This window comes from Cebus imitator, unplaced genomic scaffold (genome assembly GCF_001604975.1).
Source record: "Cebus imitator isolate Cc_AM_T3 unplaced genomic scaffold, Cebus_imitator-1.0 Scaffold118, whole genome shotgun sequence".
NCBI classification, from domain to species: Eukaryota; Metazoa; Chordata; class Mammalia; order Primates; family Cebidae; genus Cebus; species Cebus imitator.
In genome coordinates, this window is record NW_016107433.1 from 4,887,385 (window position 1) to 4,907,392 (window position 20,008).

The following is a 20,008-nucleotide window of genomic DNA, read 5'->3' on the forward strand; positions in this document are numbered from 1 at the left end:
AGGAATGGGAGTCAGCTTGCTGCGCATCTTCAAACAACTGCTCAAGAAGGGTACTCTAGGGAAAACAAAAACAACCCCTCTAAGGAATCTCAGGGTTGAAGACTGCATTAGTACATCACCGTGCTGCTAGGAAGAACTGCCCAGGACTGGGTAATTTACAAAGGAAAGAAATTGACTCACAGTTCTTCAGGGCTGGGGAGGCCTCAGGAAACTTACAACAATGATGGAAGGGGAAGCAGGCATGTCCTTCTTCACATGGCAGCAGGAAGGAGAAGTGCTGAGTGAAGTGGGGAAAAGCCCCTTATAAAACTGTAAGATCTCATGAGAACTCACTATCACAGGAACAGCATGGGGGAACCACCCCCATGAGCTAATCACCTCCTATGAGGTCCTGCCTCCCAACACGTGGGGATTACAGTTCAGATCACAATTCAAGGGGAGATTATTGGTGGGGACACAGCCAAACGATGTGAAAGACCATGCTGTTTGGCTGTGGAGATGCGTAACCTGGAGGCATGCCTCTGGCTATGACCAGGATGGTGTGGGCTGGTGCCATTGGTGACTGTGAGTGGCTTACCCAAGGCATGTTCTTCTCTTTTGTCCCTCACAGCACCTGCAGCAGCACGAAAGTGGTGTGGAAGGTGAGAGCTGCTATTACCACTGCGTCCTGTGCAACTACTCCACCAAGGCCAAGCTCAACCTCATCCAGCACGTGCGCTCCATGAAGCACCAGCGAAGTGAGAGCCTGCGAAAGCTGCAGCGGCTGCAGAAGGGCCTTCCGGAGGAGGACGAGGACCTGGGGCAGATCTTTACCATCCGCAGATGTCCCTCCACAGACCCAGGTGAGTGGTCTCACAGGTGTGGGAGGCCCAGGTTAGGCCTGGTTGTTCACCTCCTTGAGGCCTCCTGAGGACTTCTGTTTGAGGGAGACATTTTTGATCCAACTGGTTCTCATGTCCCTTACTAACCTCACAGGTGAGCGTTGTGTTTTGGAAGGAACACGTAGGGATTGTTGCTTTTCTTTCTTCCTTTGGAACTTGGCAGCACTTTTCTTGAAGCAAGGCTCAGTCTTAGGGAAGTCGCAAGCTACTACCCAGGGAGCAGGCCGACAAAAGATACTCTCTTCTGAAAGTCCTCCGGTACATACTCTAGATTCAGTTTATTGGTTCAAGCTGATGTAGCAAATACTATATCACGTGTCCTGCTCAGTATTAAGAGTAGACAGTTTGTGGCCTCAATGTCTGGTTTGTAAAAACAAAATTCAGAGAGGAATAAAACAAGTGCTTGTTATAAACATTTCAGTTGTATTTGAGAGCGATTCTTTCGTGGGTTTGTGCTGCTTGCTGCCTCAAGGCGTCGAGACCCGGTGGGAGCTCGCTTCATTTCTACCTCCCCCCTTGTCTCCCTGCAGCCACCTTTTCCCCACCTCCCGCACACCCCCATGACTCCCCTTCATATTGGGACTTCGCTGGGTAGAATCACCTCCTCTTTCCTGTTTTTTCAGTCTTTCAGTCTCTTGCGCTCAACTTAGATGCACAAGACAGTCACTCGCCTCTTGAGAAACAAAAAAAGCTTTCCTAGAAAAGCTTTCCTGTCATCCTAGGTCCCATGCTCCCTCTACAACAGAATCTTCCAGATTCTTGAGAGAACCCTCTGAACTGCTCACCCCTATTCCACATCTCAACCTTCTACAACTCATGTCCTCCTGTCCAAGCGACCCTTGGGAGGGCGCCGCTGACCTTCGATTGACACAGCCCAGGACCCGCTGGGCCTGACCGTTTCTTTCTGTGTTGTTAGAAATTGTTGCCCAGCCTCTTCGTGAAGCTCCCTTGCCTTCCCTTCCCTTCCCTTGGTTTGCAGGCATTTCCCCCTTGTCCTCTGGCTTCCTTTGACAGTTCTCCAAGCTTGTCCCTGGCTGCTGGTCCTCAGCCTGCCCCATGTGCCTGGGCACCTGGCACTGTGGCCTGGTTCTTGGCTCCCAGCCTCTTGAGCCTTGGTGTCCTGGTGCTGCCAGATACTCTTCAACAGCTTCCTGGACACCACTGGTCCCACCTCCCAGATGCTGAGCTTCACAGACTTGTCATTGATCCCACCTCTTGGCCACCTTATTCATGGCTGTCTCTGCCACACTTCTTTATCCGTTTAATGGCAGCTTGTCCAACAGCCTGGCCAAGCCAGAGACTTGATGCCATTCCTGGTTCCTCTGTCTCTCGTAGCGCCTTCTTGGCCATCCAACCATCATGGTTGTATGCAGTTTTAATCTTAACATAATCAAATTACACATTTTTATAATTTTTAAAGGCAAAGAGTTATGTAACCCTTATGAAGAATAGCATGACCCTCTCCCATCCCCTTTTCCAGGGAAAGAGCTTTCAACGCGTAGATGTTTCTTTTGTTACTTATTTCCATGTTTCTCCTCATGCTTCTATGACTGTTTCTTGTTTTTAAGTTTTAGATGGTACCTCTTGGCTTTCTACCCAGGCAGATGAGGATTTCATCCATGTGTTGTTCCACAGACCCACCCGTGTACACACTTACACCCATACCGCAACCACAAACTCACACAGAGGGCGCACGCCAGCGCCCGATGCCCCATACATACACATTCTCACATATGTACGCGCATGCACACACACACACTTTTTCTGCATCCCACACATTCCATCCACACCCACACAGCCCACAAGACACCATATCCACACATACATTGTATTCACACAACCGCACAAGACATACTGCACCCATCCACATGGATTTTCCCTACATATACTGCACCCCCCACATGCAGACATCACAAACACATAGACTCAGTACCCCTACACACTCTGTACACACTGACACGCATCCCATACGCACCCTCACTCTACCCACAGATAGGCTCTGCCCGGAACACTCCCGCACCCAACCCCCTGCCCCGCACCACTTGAACTTGCTCCCACTCCCCAGGCCCCCTCCACCCTCAGGCCTTCCTCCCTCCACCTTCCATTATGATTAAATAATAATTTGGGATTATATTAATATTCAGTGTTTTCATTATTATAACTATAAATATTAATCGCAGCTGAGCCATGTAGAGTTTTATAATTTCATTTACCTTCTTGTACAACCTATTGTCTTCTCTGGTTTTATAGGTACCTATGATTAATTCATGGCGAACCTTACTCTGCCAGAAGTAGATGTATCCTAATCTCTAAATGCTCTGCTCTATCAGTTCTTCTGTCAGCTTCATTTCCTCCTCGAGGCATCCCTTCTAAGCCCTCCAGAGCTCTCTGCCCACCTGATCCTCTCTGGATCATCTGACTGCTCCTTCACTGCCTCCTCCTATAAATGGAACAGCGATTCCCAAATGATGGCATAGACCACAACTCAAGAATTTTTCTCCCTGCTACAGTGGTTGAGGTTTCGACAGTCCGTGTGAATCATTTGTTCAGGAAAGGGTGTTGGGTACTTTCTGTCACTTGAAGGTCACTGCAAGACTGTCCCTTGCCGTGTGCTTTTCACATGCCTCTTCTGGTTAAAGTTGAAATGCCTTAATTGGCGGAGCTTCTGCTTTGCCTCTGATCCCATCTGTCTGCATGGGGGCAGTCTCAGGAGTGAGGGATGGGGACGGGCCAGAGGCTGAGGCCATTGGGCTGTTGGGGAGCCTGGGCCCCATCCAGGGATTGTGGCCTCTGTTTGATCCGCTGCTCTGCATTAGTGCACTGTTAAGTCATTCTCTGAATTCTCATTTTTCTACCAACACACCTAGACCTGTTTCTTGTTCAGGGTTTGTGCTTTGTTAGGGGTATTTTTTTTTGCAAGGGGTTGGGGGACAGCTCTGCACACATCTTTTTTTTTTTTTTTTTTTTTTTTTTTTTTTTTTTTTTTTTTTTTTTTTTTTTTTTTTTTTTTTTTTTTTTTTTTTTTTTTTTTTTTTTGAGACGGAGTTTCGCTCTTGTTGCCCAGGCTGGAGTGCAATGGCGCGATCTTGGCTCACCGCAACCTCCGCCTCCTGGGTTCAGGCAATTCTCCTGCCTCAGCCTCCTGAGTAGCTGGGATTACAGGCATGCGCCACCATGCCCAGCTGATTTTTTGTATTTTTAGTAGAGACGGGGTTTCACTATGTTGACCAGGATGGTCTCGATCTCTTGACCTCATGATCCACCCGCCTCGGCCTCCCAAAGTGCTGGGATTACAGGCGTGAGCCACCGCGCCTGGCCACATCTTTGTTTTAATTGTCTGTTAAAAGCTGGTCCATTTTACTCCTCAATTCTTTTCTTCACTATGCTCAGAATTGCTTTTTTATGAATGAGGTGCCCCAAACTAAACAGTTTCCAGCTGCTGTTTCACCCAGAGTCTGTGGCCTGGAACGGGCAGTTCCGTTTTGGAATGTGGTACTTCGGTGGGTGCAGTATGGCCCCAGCCCCTTCGAGGTTCCTCTCATTTAGTGCATGCTACGGGTGTTTCCCCCTGAGAAGTGTATGAGCAGCCTCCATGGAGGCGATAGACTTCCCTTCCATATTTCAAGGTCCTTTTGGATTGGCTTTGACCTGCAGTCATGTTTTGGGTCTCTCCCCTACTCTCTCCCCACACCGCATCCCCGCCTTCCCCCCACAGGCTCCGGTTCAGTCCATATTCGAATGATGACAGAGGGACAAAGTATTCGGTATTATTCATATGGACATTAACAAGAACTTGGTTCTGTTTTAGGAATCACTTTAAGAAAACTCATCTTAGAATATATCCTCCCTCTCCCAGGGATTGGCTTTTCAAAACTTGCAAGGATGTCTTTGAGAGAAGGGACATGATGGACCTGGTAGAATTCAGATGTTTAAGATGGTCAGCTTTAAATTTTGTAAACATCGGCTTTATAGACTATTCTCAACTCTGTCCTCTTTAACACCAGGGTTGGGACATGATTTTTCAGCTAGAAATGTCATCCTGTGGCAGCAGGAGCATGAGAAAGTCTTGGAGCACCTTTTAGGAGCCACACCCACTCTGACCAGAAGCCGCCCCTCCGTGGCCGTGCTATCTGGAGTTGGCAGTTCCGGCTTCCTGTCATCATCCTGTTCAGGGATGACATTCCTTCTGCTTTCCCCTTCTCCTCTGTTGTCCACATGTCACAAAATATTACACAGAACCCTTCAGAACCAACTCCTTGTGCTTGCAGAGTGCTGGACCTCACCTCCTACCGGTATCTGGATATCTGCTGCTAAGGCAGGAGGGGTGAACTCAACAATAGCTTCTGCCCTGTGGTTCACAAAAATATTATCTATTCCCAGTTCACCCGTTCCTGGAGTCAGTTGCTTGCCAGTCAGTCCAGTTCATCATGTAGCCTGCTAAGCCATGCGAACCTGTAGGTCTGGAGGAGAGAGTCAAGGTAGAAGAAATTGCAAAAGTTTCCTCCATCCCTTCAGAGTTTTCTGGTAGCAGCCAGGATCTATATCTGCCAGGACTGGCCACGTAACTCCGTGAGAGGCCTCGTGGGTTAAAGTTGAAATGTCCGTTTTTTAAGGACATACATACAAGTCCTGCCTTGCACTAGAGTGCAGAGCGTTGGCTGCCAGCTGTGTGCTAATAGTTAGGCTGCTGTACACGTGTGGCCCAGCTATGGTGGAACCCTGCCCTTAGGTCAGCGGGCAGGCCAAGTCCTGTTTTAAATTGTCTTTGGTTAGTGTGATGGTCTTCATCGTTACACATTCCCACCGTTACCCCACAATAGACACAAGCACGCATGCCCGGTGGGCCTTCCTGTTTTAAAAATGGCTTGGAAATATATCTCTCAAAGATGGTAACTAACCACATGAGATTCTTCTTCCAACCCCCGACAATTTATTGGCTTGAGTGTTTTTCCTCAAGACCAGGTAGTCTCTGGAATTGGTTGGGATTTGGTCTCAGCATTTCTTTCTTTCCTTCTCTTCTCTTCTCTTCTTCCTTTCTCTCTCTCTCTCTCTTTCTTTCTCTCTTTCTTTTCCTTTCTTTTCTTTCTTTTTTTTTTTTTTTTTTTTTTTGGTGAGACAGAGTCTTGCTCTGTCACCCAGGCTGGAGTGCAGTGGTGTAATCTCGGCTCACTGCAATCTCTGTCACCTGAGTTCCAGCAATTCTCCTGCCTCAACCTCCTGAGTAGCTGGGATTACAGGTGCATACCACCATGCCCTGCTGATTTTTGTGTTTTTAATAGAGACAGGGTTCTCCATGTTGGTCAGGCTGGCCTTGAACTCCTGACCTCAGGTGATGTGCCTGGTCTCGGCTTCCCAAAGTAAGCCACCATGCAGGGCCTGGTTTCATACTTACCTACCCACAGGTAGATGCTACTCCTTATCACTGGTCGATGCACTGGGCTAGAGCTCTGAGTTGCTGGCATCTGCTGTCTGCTTCCCTAGTTGACCAGAAGCTCTTGAAAAATGGAGAGCTCTCAGAGGTGGGTCATGTGTAGGATCAGCTTCCCTGTTTGCTTATTTAAAAGGCATTTCTGGCTCCTGGGTGAAACTTACTTAATTTTACTCTCTCAGTGCCCTGGGCTTTGAGAACACAGGCCCTTTGTGTTCTGCTTTTGGCCTTTCTCCTCCTCCTCCTCCTCCTCTTCCTCCTCCTCCTCCTCCTCCTCCTCCTGTTTTCTCTCTTACTCGCCTTGCCCTAATTACTTTCTCTTTCATGTAGACATAGACCTCCAAATTTCACACGCATGTCATTAAGTTCAACAATTCTTTATTGACAACCTATTACATATAAGACTTTTTATGAGCTGGAGAACACAGGTGATAGCTGATGTCTCTTCTCTGTGCTCTCAGTGTGGATACACTGATGAATAGACCAGCTCAGCTGTTGGAAGTAATTGGACCTGGACTCAGTTTACAGAGGGCACACGATCATTCAGAATGTAAGAGACTTGTTTTGCTTGGAGCAAAAAGCAGTAACCCCCTTTATTGATACATCTTTGGCATTCACAGTGCACAGAGAAGTGCACACAGCCTGCAAAGTGATAATGTGGTTGTGGTGACAGTCTTTACTGAAACACTCATTTGCTTCACTTGATGGATCATTTTTTAAACCAAGTTTCAGAGTGCTCTGCTTAACTTATACAGCCTAAGAGACCAAGGAAATATACTGTCTTCAGCTTTCTTACTTGGTTTTGTTTTTATTTTTCAAAGTCGACATAAGGCTGTCCTCTAAATATGAAGTACATCTTTTTTTTTTTTTTGTAAATAGCTAAATTATATGCAATTTCAGTGTAATTTTTCTGTTGGCACTAAAATATGTTGAGGCCAGCTCTGAATTTCTGAAATATTGTTTCATAAAACCAGCACACTCGTGCTCTTTGTTTTTTCTTTCTTACTATTCATCTTGTTGACCAGGCTTGGGGAATGTATAGGAACTCTTAAAGTATTTTTAACTAGAGAAGTTAAATGTAAAAATGCATCCAAACAAATTGGGGTGACTGAAATTTTAAGCGTTTATGGAGGCATGGAGAAAATATGACTTTATCTGTCTAAAGGACATTCCCTAATGAAGGACTCTTTGGACAGGGATTGTAAATTTCAGCATGCTTTTTAGAAAGATGCTTTACAATGCAAGGGTAAAGAGAGGTCATTATGTATGAACATGAAAGGATAATATAATGCTGCTAAATGAAAAATGGAGTTCACAGGATAACAAAGATTGATTCCTTTTTTTAAGCTTTTTTTTTTCTTTTTGAGACGGAGTCTTACTGTGTTGCCCCGGCTAGAGTGCAGTGGTACGATCTTGGCTCACTGCAGCCTCCATCTCCTGGGTCCAAGTGATTCTCCTGCATCAGCCTCCTGAGTAGCTGGGACTACAGGCACATGCCACCATGCCCAGCTCATTTTTGTATTTTTAGTAGAGACAGGGTTTTAGGCTGGAGTGCTCCTGCCTCCCAGGTAGCTGGGATTACAGGCATACGCCACCAGGCCCAGCTAATTTTGTATTTTTAGTAGAGACAGAGTTTCTCCATGTTGGTCAGGCAGGTCTCGAACTCCAGACCTCAGGTGATCTGCCCACCTTGGCTTCCCAAGGTGCTGGGATTATAGGCATGAGCCACTGCGCCCGGCTGAGTATTTTTCTTACAGCTTTTAAAATAATCATTCAAGCAAGGAGTTAGTAACTCTTGTCTCTAGCTGTTTTGGGGGTGGGATCTATTTACATGGACTCAAACAGAATGTCCGACGTGTGGCAGGGGTTCAGATAGTGGTGGTGCTTGTTGGTAGGGATTTTAGCAAAATCACTAAGAAGCTGCTAAGAAGTAAGTCTTCGTTGTATTTGGTTCATGGAGATGCTTTTTATTTGCCAATACTCATCGTTTGGTTACTCTGTGATTCTCTGGCATTTTGCATTTACACAGAGAGGACAGGAGAAGTTCTCAGGGTGTACACTATCTTGTTTTTCTGTTGGAACAGAGTTCTTGATTTGCCTTAATTAGTCCTCTAACAATCTACAAAGGTCAGTGCCAATTGCCTGTTCATTTACATTTGTAATTGTGATGGCTTCTGATTACATATTCCTTGTCTTAGTCCTTCTTAAGTACACTCTAGTGCATCCTCCTCCCTCCCTCACACACACACACATACACACACACACACCCCACACGCTGAGTGGTGTGAAGGCTGAAGATCTGACTCCTCATACAAGAAACCTTGGTAGTGACGGCCCAGCCTTGCAGGAACGTCACTTCAGTGTCTGTTCTGGAAAGCCATCTTGGAGAGGCTATTGCTTCTAAGCTAGGGATATAATGAAGCCAGAGTCAGGGAAATTACGTTGATACCAGGCAAGAAATCTGAGAGCCATTATCTAGGAGCCTTGTTGAACTGAGTAATTAGGGGCAATTAAACTTTTCTGCTTGCTCTCTGCAAAATATGCTAATGATCTGGTCTGCTGGAAGGTGGACATACGCAGTGCTGTTTCACTGCTGTCAGATGCCCATGGCCTGGAAGGTCCCTCTGGAGAGGGTGTGGCATCACCAGGATGGCCACATGGGCAGTGGGTCGAGCGTGCAGGTTCCCACCCAGCCCCCTGAGCCCTGTTTGTCTGTTCCAGGACTTGTACCTCTTTAGTGGTTATCGAGACCCGGCTGCAGTGGCCTGAGGTGCAGTGATTTGTATTCATTTGTTCTTTGATGTTCTAGATCCACCATTCATTTGTTGCATTATTTTTCTGAGATGATGATGCTACCAGGGTTTTGTGTGTGTTCTTTCGGCATATGACACTGCGGCACTGGCTGTGCACTGCCCTTCTGGTCAGTGCTGTGCTTGGTCAAGGGCTCCAGGCCGTCTTCCATGCTATCTTCATGGGTAGGTGGCAGTGCGTGCCCAGAGTCGCCCACTGGGAGAAGCAGCGATACCGTGGCCACTCACTGCTGGGGAGGGTTTCTTTTTGGCAGAGCAAAAAGAAAAAAAGAATAAAGAAAAAAAACATCCTGCTAGTGGTTCCTGGAATGAGGACAGTATATGGATGTGTTTGTGTGCAGGTTGAGGAGTGAGCATTGAAGGGGCAGGGGGTGGGATTCCTCTGTGTAGGGATGGGAGCATGCCAGGGACCCCCACTGGCTCATCACAGCCCAGTGATATGGGAACCTCCAAGGGAGCCACAAGACATCATGTCATGCCAAGTGTTATTTTCGTGAAACCTTTATTTCCAAACATCCCAAGTCACCTTCAAAAGGTACATCCAGGAAACTTGAAAATTTGAAACTCTACCCTACGATGAACGTGGGTAGCTAGCCAGTGAGTGGGTGTTTTTGCTGGGTTGGGAGCTGGGAGTTCTGTCCCTGGATTTCACTGGAGGGGAGAGACCTTCTAAAGCTGACAGCTGTAGCAGGAAGTGGCCGTCATGCTCTGCTGTCTCCTGCCATGTATGCAGACCCCTCCCACATGGATCCCCTATCCCAGTTCATACTTTCTCTCTTGCCTGAATGGAGTTTTCAAGAGAAATAACGATTTGTACCTCTACCATCTTTAGGAATGTCCAAAGAATCCATTTCTAGGGCTACTTACATCCTGTATGAAACTTGTTCCCGACCTTGGTAGGGGCCAGGGAGGAAATAGAACATGCATCTCTCTCTCTCTGCGTACAGAAATAGCTCAAAGACTTTTTCTGAGAGTCACAGATGTTAAGGAACCCCCTTCAAACTGTGACCCAATTATAAGAATTATGGTTCCAAATTATTTTTTTCAAACATTGACTAGCAGTGGAAAGTTTTGTGGCCTCGCAAATCAGTTCTAAGCACTTCCCTGGTTCCTGGGCTTTCAGATCCCCTGAGGGCCACAAGGAAGCTTCTCGAAATTCTCTATTAACGCTAAATAAAATTTTAAACCCAGTTTCTGCATCATACTAACCAGATTTAAAGTGCTTAATAGTGCCATGGGGCTCATGATTAACTTAGACTAGATTTCTGGAACAGTTCAGAAAGTTCTGCTGGACCATGCTCAGCTCCTCACTGGGTTTCCTCAGCCTTCTGGTAGACCCAGGCTAGATTTGGGCTACATTTGCCTTAATATTTTTTGGCTTGTGTTTTAGAGAAGTGTGGTTCCTGCCAGCCTGGGTGGGGTACAGCTTTTCTTGCCTGTCTGTCTCCCTGTTTCACAGTTTTTCTCAGTGTGGGAGAAAAGTCTTCAGATGAGCATTTAATTTTGCTTTTTGCCACTTATGTCTTATTCCATTAGCGCTTTCGAGGGACTTTGGAAGGACTTTGTAAAGATGTGTTTTTCAGAGTGGATGTTGAATGGCTTTTTATAGTTTTATGCCTCAAGACTGTCTTGAGACCTTTTACGTATGTGTTAATAAAAGGAGCCATTTATTGCTTTTAGAAGATCTTTGACCTCCGCTCTAATTAGAATATCAGAAACCAGACAGCGTATGATTTTCTTGGAACACACCCATCTGTTGTTTCAACCCAAACTTTTATCCAAAATTGTCATATCATAAAGTCAAAAAAGAATGTCTGTATTTTTCACCTCCCATTTCCATAGCTTGGCTTAAACAAAAGAAATGTATTTTCTCACAGATCCGGAGGCTACAGGTTCAAGATCCAAGTGCCGGCAGGTTTGGCTTGAGGCCTCACTGATGACATGCAGAGAGTGTCCTTGGTCTGGTACACCCTCTCTGTGCAAGTCCCACGGTGTCTCTCTTTATGATGAGGATATACCAGATAGATTGGGTTAGGGTCCACCCTAAAGGCCTCATATTAACCTAATCACCTCCTTAGAAGTCCTGTCTCCAGGCTGGGTGCCTATAATCCCAGCACTTTGGGAGGCCAAGGCGGGCGGATTAAGAGGTCAAGAGATCGAGACCATCCTGGCCAACATGGTAAAACCCCGTCTCTACCAAAAATACAAAAATTAGCTGGGCGTGGTAGCACATGCCTCTGTAGTCCCAGCTACTCAGGAGGCTGAGGCAGGAGAATTGCTTGAATCCAGCAGGTGGAGGTTGCAATGAGCACAGATCGTGCCATCGCACTCCAGCATGGACAACAGAGTGAGACTCCTCTCAAAAAAAAGGAAAAAGAAACCCCTCTCTGGTGCCCACTGGTGCTTTCAGGGACTAAGCAGATCTCACTGGGCTCATGCATATAGTGTGGTGGCCCTGGTGTTTGTGCTCTGGTTGGGGTAGATGCTTCCTAGATCCTTATACTTTTGTATGACCCATTAGGGAATAGAATTCAATATGGTGCCAGTTGATTGACTAGACTTCCATCCAAAGGGTTTCAATTGCTGGAAGTACCTGGAGGACTTTTTATTCCTTGGTTTTTTTCTTACCCTGTATCATACACTCCAGGCTGGACATGATCTAAAGATCCCAGAGTGTACACTTTTACCCTGGGTAGCTTTCATTCGTGCCTGTCCTTCACTTGTGCCTCCAGGGCAAGTCATTCTGCTTCCCATGGCTGGTCTTTCCCAGATCAAACCTGTGATGTGAGCGCTGAGGGCAGCCTACACAGGGCCGTTCCCATCCTGCACCAGCATAAAGCAGAGGCAAACTCGGGCCTTTCCTGGCAATCCTGGATGTCTCAGGTCGCTAGGTTTCCATTGCACCAACCCGTCTGTCTTCGTGCCATGTGAGTGGCTGCTGTATTGGATGTGCAGACAGAAGCCGTTTCCTTACCTGCAGAAAGCTCCTGAGGACAGGGCTGCTGTAGACAGCAGCAGAGTAGGGACTTGGCCCGCAGGCCCAGGGCCCAGGGCTGTGCTCTTCCTACTGCGTCTCATCTCCTTGCTGTGTCTCATCTGCTTGCTGACAAACGCTTCCACGGGACAAGTAGCACTTTGCCCCAGGGATGGGATTCTTTGTGTCTAGAAAACAATGTGATCACTTGCTGGATTCTCTCCAGAATAAAAATGAAGAAATCCTAAGACTGAGGTGAAGAAGGAGGCAGCAGTTATCCGTGACTCTGCATACTCCAGAGGGCACGCCGCAGGTTGCTCTGAGAAGTGGAAACAGTTTGCATGGTTTTCCTAATGTCTAAAGCCCTTTGTGACTTTCTTGTGTGAGTCCATTTCAGAAGCATTGAGAAACCCCACGGCATGGGGAGGGCAGCCCTGATCTGCTTAGCCCTGACCGGGGTCCTCACTGGAGTGGTTTCCAGCCTGTCACTAGCCCTAGCACTTGTGAAGTGCGTGTGTGATGAGGACATGGCCTCTCCACCCATTATGCAGCCTTGAACAGAGCCCACTTTATTTTGTTTTTAGGTGAAGCCTTGCACTGTCTCCCGGGCTGGAGTGTAGTGGCATGATCTCAGCTCACTGCAACCCCTGCCTCCTGGTTCAAGCGATTCTTCTGCCTCAGCCTCCCAAGTAGCAGGGATTACAGGCACCCACCACTGCCCCCAGCTAATTTTTTCTATTTTTAGTAGAGATGGGGTTTCACTATGTTGGCCAGGCTGGTCTCAAACTCTTGACCTCATGATCTGCCCACCTCAGCCTTCCAAAGTCCTGGGATTATAGGTGTGAGTCACCGCGTCCAACCAAGCCATGTTTTTATGGCAATAACTGGGATTTTGTAGTAGGTATCAGCTGGACTTTTGGTTGGCGCTTTTTTTTTTGGTAGAGACAGGGTCCCTGCACAGGCTGGAGAGCAGTGGCGCAATCATGGCTCACTGCAGCCTCCATCTTCTGAGCTCAAGCGATCCTCCTGCCTCAGTCTTCAAGTAGCATAAGCATGCACCACTGCACCTGGCTAATTTTTTTTATTTGTAGAGACAGGGTCTCGCTATGTTGCCAGGGCTGCTCTTGAACTCCTGGCCTCAAGTGATCCTCCTGCCTTAGCCTCCCAAAGTTGTGACATGGTCTGTTCAGGTTTATAAGTCCATTATAATTCAGGTGTGAGTTGCCTCTTTCATGACTCAACCCATGGCCCCCAGTTAAGGGGGCCTCTTCGGGCAGGGAAGAGAGGTGCCATGTCTCCAGCAAAGTTAACTATAGGGCTCACTGCAAGGAGGAGGGGTTTGAATTGACCTGAGCTTTGAGGAAACTATCCACATGCTTGTCTGGGGTCAGCATAGCTCTTTGGGGCTCCCTATTTTAGCCCAAGGATCAGAAGTGTTTTTTTTTTTTTTTTTTTTCCTAAAAACTCAATCCTTTCCTAGTGACTCATTGCCCGAGTTTGAAACACAGGAAGGACTTTTGTCCTTTTAACTTGAGGACGAGTCATCTCTACTACAACATAAACATCAGACACGAAGAAGAGAAGCTAGCTGTGGTCAGGGTGTGTGCTATGATGACTAAGGCAAACTGAGATTTTCCTCCTATGCTGGACCCTGTGATGGGTGGTCACTTTCCACAGACCGTCTTCATATAGAAGACCATGGTGTTTATTTCCACAATAAAAATTTGATCTCACTGTTAGATATTGTACCAACAATGACAACAAAATGCCTACACAATGCCTTAACATCTTTGTTCTCTTGGTGGCCCCAGTGCCGCGTGTCCAGAGGTCATTATCCCATTCTTGAGGGCTCACAACGTACTTCTGATTTCCGTGTCTAACTGGCCTTTGACAGACAGGCCTGATCGAATTCTGCAGCCATTGGATTCTTTGCGGACCTGTGCCCAGACCCTGGGCAGATCTGAAGACTTCCTTAGAACACATAAGACCGGGGAGATTTGTGCCATACTAGGCTTTTTTCTCTGGGCTCTACTTTAGTCAGGAATGTAGACTGATTTTTTTATTTTGGTAGATGATGTGCAGGAACAGGGGTTCCAGTCATTTCTGTAAGGCATTATTACAGGGCTAACTGGGAAATAGTGGTTCTTTTTCAATAGCTATTTTGGAATCACCCCTGTTTCTCCCCCCTCAAGTCCCTGTACCTTTGAGATTGTCAGGCTCACTTTGAAAGACCCCCAGAGGGAAGGATGTTGGCATATATCATAGATATCTGGAAAGAATGTTGCAACCACACCTGGCTGCCGTGTGTGAGGACAAATTTAATTTATTTTAAAAATCTGGCCACAGGCGGCCTTTTCTGTTTGTTTCTTTAGGGGGGAAAAAAATTGAAAAGCAGCAGCAAGCTATGGTTCACATTTGTTTTCTTCCAGATTGGACCAGCCAGCAGAAGCGAGATTATCTCTAAAGGATATGAAAGGTTTAATCATTTTAATTTTGTTTTTATTAAAGTTTATCATAACTTTTTTTTCCAACATGCCCGGGTAGAACAGAAGGAGAGAAGAGGAGGTAATATAAATATACAGAAACCCCCAAGCATTTGGTTAATAAAACTTTCCAACAGGCGATGCCTGGTGGGAAGGAAGTGGTTGGATGGCTGGGGATGGCGGGCCAACGGGGGAAGGCTGTGAGTGCACTGAATCATGGACAGCATCTTACAAACTTCCTGTCCAGTTCCAGCAGACACTTGTGGGAGCTCAGAACTTTCATGAAACTGAATGAGAAGAAGCCCTGATTGTGGGCTCATTCCATCATGATTCTTAAGCAAGACTGGATCCCCGAGCCATTTGTAGCTGAAGAAGTCTGAATTTATAGAGAACAATAAAATTTGCTTCTGTGAGATTCTTCCACCCCTACCATCTCAGTGAAATATTTTAACCCAGATATTTTGAAAACTTGCTTTAGGCCAAAACCTCTGAAGTTGCATGCGTGCACGTGTTTTTTATGATGCAGCGAAGTTGAGATAAAAATAGCCTTTAGTTTTTGGATTGAAAAACTATCCTATAAATTGTGGTGAAACTGAGTAGGATGCTAGATTAACAGGATTTTTGGCTCCTTTTCCCTTTAGGACAGAAAAATAAGCTCATTTCAAGTTTAACTCCATTGTCAAAAATTACCTGGGCGTAGACTGGACTTATCATCACAGGTGTTCAGTTCAGTCTCCGCTCCCTTCCAGGGCTGTGAAATGCTGCAAAGGCGTGACTATTTGGAATTCCAGCTCTGGGACCAGGCAGGATGTTGCATCACCTGATAATGATGAAATTATCTTTACCATTATGTTCTTACAAAGGCTGGAAATTTGACTTGCACATTTTAGACATCGTTTTAAGCAGCAGGATTAAAGGACCGTCATCTCGTTAAAACTGACGTAACCTGGCAGTTCAGTTAACCCTATACCATTCTTTAAGTTTTTGGCTGCATTAGCGCATACAGTAATTTCTACGCCACTTTTATGGGTGGAATGGTTTGTTCATCAAGGAGAAGCAGCTCTTCTAGTGAAAGCTGCAACTCCAGTCCCTTAAACTAAGTAGAAACTGCACTGAGGCTTTGCCTTTGTTGGGTGAGCGATGACCTGGCCTCTGGCAGGCTGTGTAGACAGTCACATGTTCCATGAAGTTTCCCTTAGGGATTCCTGGGGCATCTGGGCTGTGCATCATAGCACAGAGGGCTTCCAAGAGGAGCTGTGTTGGATCTGCAGCCTCCCTGCAGGACTGGGTTCACAACCAAGCCAGGTTTCCCCATTGAGAAAGGGACCCAGAGCCGAATGGCTGCCTGCAGTCTGCAGGGATCTGCCATGTTCATTTAATTGTGTTCCAGGTGGAAGAGTGGCCAGGCCACCTTACTGGCCTGTTAGTTTGGAATTCATCTACAGGAGTTACCTGAGCCAGTGAGGGGCAGTTTGCTTGGTTACTCTCAGCTAGAGTTGTATGAACACTAAAAAGAAACAAGCAACTGGCCCATACCATTCTCTGTGCGCATCTTGATGGGAGCCCAGTATCAACAGGTTAGGCAGCCCCCTTAAGAGGGAGAGAGACCTGACAGCTCTCCTGTTCAGGACTTCCATCCCACGTTGGACTGGACAACCCCAGCAGTTGTGGTGTATAGGTCTTGGTCCCTGTTTTTGAAGCCGTATCACAGGTTATGAAGATAGCAGAAGGTAGGGAAACAAAAAAGCCTTCTTTTGTTTCACACAACTTGGCTATAGATCACAAAAACCCTCCAAAAGTGGCTTAAATGAGTTAGGATGATATGGTCTGGTGGCTTATGCCTATAGTGTCAGTTCTTTGGGAGGCCGAGGCAGGAGGAGCCCTTGAGCCCAGGAGTTTGGGTTCAGCCTGGGCAACACAGCGAGACCCTGTCTCAATAAAAAAGAGTTAGAGGTTTCATTTTTCCTTCTATAAGCAGCCTTGGGAGAAGGGTAGTCAGGTGCAGAAGTGAAGGTTCCGCTGAGTCAGCAGACACCCACTTTCCATCTGTCTTTCCGTGGAGCCATTCTTACCAAGCACTTGTTGCCTGCTCATAATCTCAAGATGGCTTCTCCATCTGAGCTCCAGGCAGGGGGACATGGGTCGGTGAGAGCGCATGTGCCACTGGAGGCTGCCTCTTTAAAGTTTCACCTGAAGCCCCGCCTGCTTAATTTCTCTGATATCTCATTGGCTGGGACTGTGTCATAAGACTGCCCTCCGGCACGGCAGACACAGTTTTTGGCCAAGGATACTGTGCTTCGAAAAAAGTGAGCATTCTGTTAGCAAGGAAGTATGCTTATTATGAAGGCAATTAGAAATGTCATCCATATGTCTTTTAAAAGATAAGAAGATTAAGTAAACTGTGTTATGATTTTGTGGTGGAAATCTGTGTGGCCATTAAGAATAATGTTCTCCATTAATATTTAAGGATATGGAAGCAAGCTCTCTAGACTGAGGGGAAGGTAGCAAGGCCCCAAACCACATATAATTGTCACAATTTTCTTAAAAATATCTATACGTAGACTGAGATGCCAGCTCTGATTATGGACAATTTTTATTGTCTTCATACTTTTTCTGTTTTTAAGATTTTTGACAATAGGCACTTAGGCTTTTATGATCAGAAAAAAATTGGCGAACTTGAAGTGTAAGGAGTAGAGAACCTGGTAACTACTACCTCGTATATGAGCTATACTTGATGGAAAAAATAAAATGAGTAATAAAGGAGACAATCTATAAACATGTAGGGATAATGGAATGATCACGAGCAGCTCAGGTGGTACAGATTCATCAAGAACAAATCTCATCATACTAATAGGATAAAATGAAAGAACGTACGTGAATTCTCATTGAAAAGGGAAGTCGTACAAATGCAAACTGTTATTCTGGGTCCTCTAAATGTACAGCAGAAACACTCGCCATTTTCTCCAAGCATGCTTTTGAGGTCATTCAGAGGCATTCTTTTCCCTTCATTCTTACATTGGAAGCACTGGGGCATGTTGAGCTTTGCAGCTGTTTATTAACATCTGTTAGTTGTAAATACGGGTTGCTGTGAGGGAATATAAAAGAACAGAATAAATGAGCCCAGCCTATGCTCTTTTGGGAGGATGTGAAAAATACACCCACTGAAGGTTAACAGGGTTCAAGATGATCTGTGTTAAGTACTGGAGAGCGGAACAGGAAGTAAATACTCTGGGCCTTCAAGGGTGAGGAATTCCTGGGCTGAATGATGGGGAAGCTCGAAGGAGAGGGTTGGGCTGAACCTGGAAAGACAGATGGATAGAGACAGAAAGAGGGAAGGGATCCTGGGCGCTTGTGGGAGCTCAGGACTCTGGTCGGGGGCCAATGAGCAGGCCATTCTGCCTAAAAGAGAGGATCCTGGGCATGGCCAAAAACTGCGATCCCATTTTCTTTCATCTTTGGGAAGTCTAGTTTCGACCATCTCTCCCCCAGACCCTGACCATCTTTTGAAAGGTGGTAGGATTACAAGTGTGAATAATATAGATTTATTTAAAGCAAATATGGCAGGGGTGGGGGGCACCAAGATGGCTGAGAGAAGCCAGCACCCGAATGCAGCTCCCAGCGAATGAGACGCAGAGGGCTAGAGGACTTCACGATTCCAAACAAGGTGCCAGGTTTGTTTCTGTTGGACTGATAGGGCATTGAAAACAGGCTTAGGGAAGGAGCCGCAGGGCGAGCCGCCCAGAGGGGCAAACCAAGGTGTGGGGGTGTGTGTCCCCACCTGAAACGTGCAGCCGGCTCGGAGGGCCGGGGGACTTCACCCCCTCAGTGCTCCGATTTGGATCCTGTGCTTACCTCACCCCTCCTGCAACCCACAGTCAACGAGAGCCCTGCCAGACTGAGGGGCACTGTGGGTAGTCATGCAAATCTGAGCAGCGGCTCCCACCAGGTGTGGCAAGTTGTCACACGGACCTGGGTGAAAATTTGGACTAACGCCAGCAGGACAGACTGTCCCACAGCGGGAGGCAGAGTTGAAAGCAGGGAAACAGACCATAAGGCCTGGAAGGCCCCAACTTCACAGAATTCAAATTGAAGCCCTCGCTAGAGAGCTTGGCAGCAAATACACCAGTTTGACCCCAACCAGGAAGATCCAACTCAGGGAAGAAGAGACACTATTGGGAAGGTGGGGCCAATCTCACCTGCAAACAAACTCCAGGGAAGGACCACCCACCCAACAACCTGACTGAACCCGAGAGAGCCCAGCAACGCCCTCTACAGGCCAAAAAAGATACAGCTCCAATCTCAACAAAAAGGATGTCCACTCCCGAAATCACCAATTTCAAAGATCAAAGAGAGACAAATCCACAAAGATGGGAAAAAAAACAGCGTGAAAAGGATGAAACCATGAAAGAACAGAACACCTTTTCTCCTCTCAGTGATCACAACTCCTCACCATCAAGGGAACAAAAAGGAATGAATTTGGCGAATTAACAGAAGCAGGCTTCAGAAGGGTGGGTAATAACAAACTTCTCTGAGTTAAAAGACCATGTTCTAACCCAATGCAAAGAAACTAAGAACCTTGAAAAAAGATTAGATGAAATGTTAACTAGAATAACCAGCTTCGAGAAGAACATAAATGACTTGATGGAGCTGAAAAACACAGCACCAGAACTTCGTGAAGCATACACAAGTTTCAACAGCCAAATCCATCAAGCAGAAGAAAGGATATCAGAGATAGAAGAGCAAATCAATGAAATAAAATGAGAAGGCAAGATTAGAGAAAAAAGAGTGAAAAAAAATAAAGCCTCCAAGAAATATGGGATTATGTGAAAAAATCCTAACCTACACTTGTTCAGCACACCTGAATGTGACAGGGAGAATGAAATCCAAGTTGAAAAATACTCTTCAAGATATTATCCAAGAGAATATCCCCAACTTAACAAGGCAGGCCAACATTCAAATCCAGGAAATACAGAGAATACCACAAAGATACTCCTCAAGAAGAGCAACCCCAAGGCATATAATTGTCAGATTCACCAGGGTTGAAATGAAGGAAAAAATCCTAAGAGCAGCCAGAGAGTCGAGTCACCCACAAAGGAAAGACCATCAGATTCACAGCAGATCTCTCAGCAGAAACCTACAAGCTAGAAGGGAGTGGGGGTCAATATTCAACATCCTTAAAGAAAAGAACTTTCAACCCAGAATTTCATATCTGACCAAACTAAGCTTAATAAATGAAGGAGAAATAAATCCTTTATAGACAAGCAATTGCTGAGAGATTTCATCACTACAAGACCTGCCTTACAAGAGCTACTGAAGGAAGTACTGAACAGGGAAAGGAACAGCCACTACCAGCCACTGCAAAAATATACCAAAAGGTAAAGAACAATGACACAATGAAGAGACCATGTCAACTAACAGGCAAAACAGCCAGT

At 46.2% G+C, this 20,008-nt stretch overlaps 1 protein-coding gene across 1 annotated transcript in view; it reads left to right on the forward strand.

Moving 5' to 3' along the window:
- The window catches only part of ZFHX3 (zinc finger homeobox 3), a 279,755-nt gene that overhangs the window by 166,686 nt on the left and 93,061 nt on the right, over positions 1-20,008 (forward strand). Inside the window, exon 4 of the mRNA XM_017539350.2 lies at positions 611-842. Within this exon, the coding sequence (XP_017394839.1) occupies positions 611-842 (232 nt within the window). The remainder of the gene's footprint in view (positions 1-610; positions 843-20,008) is intronic.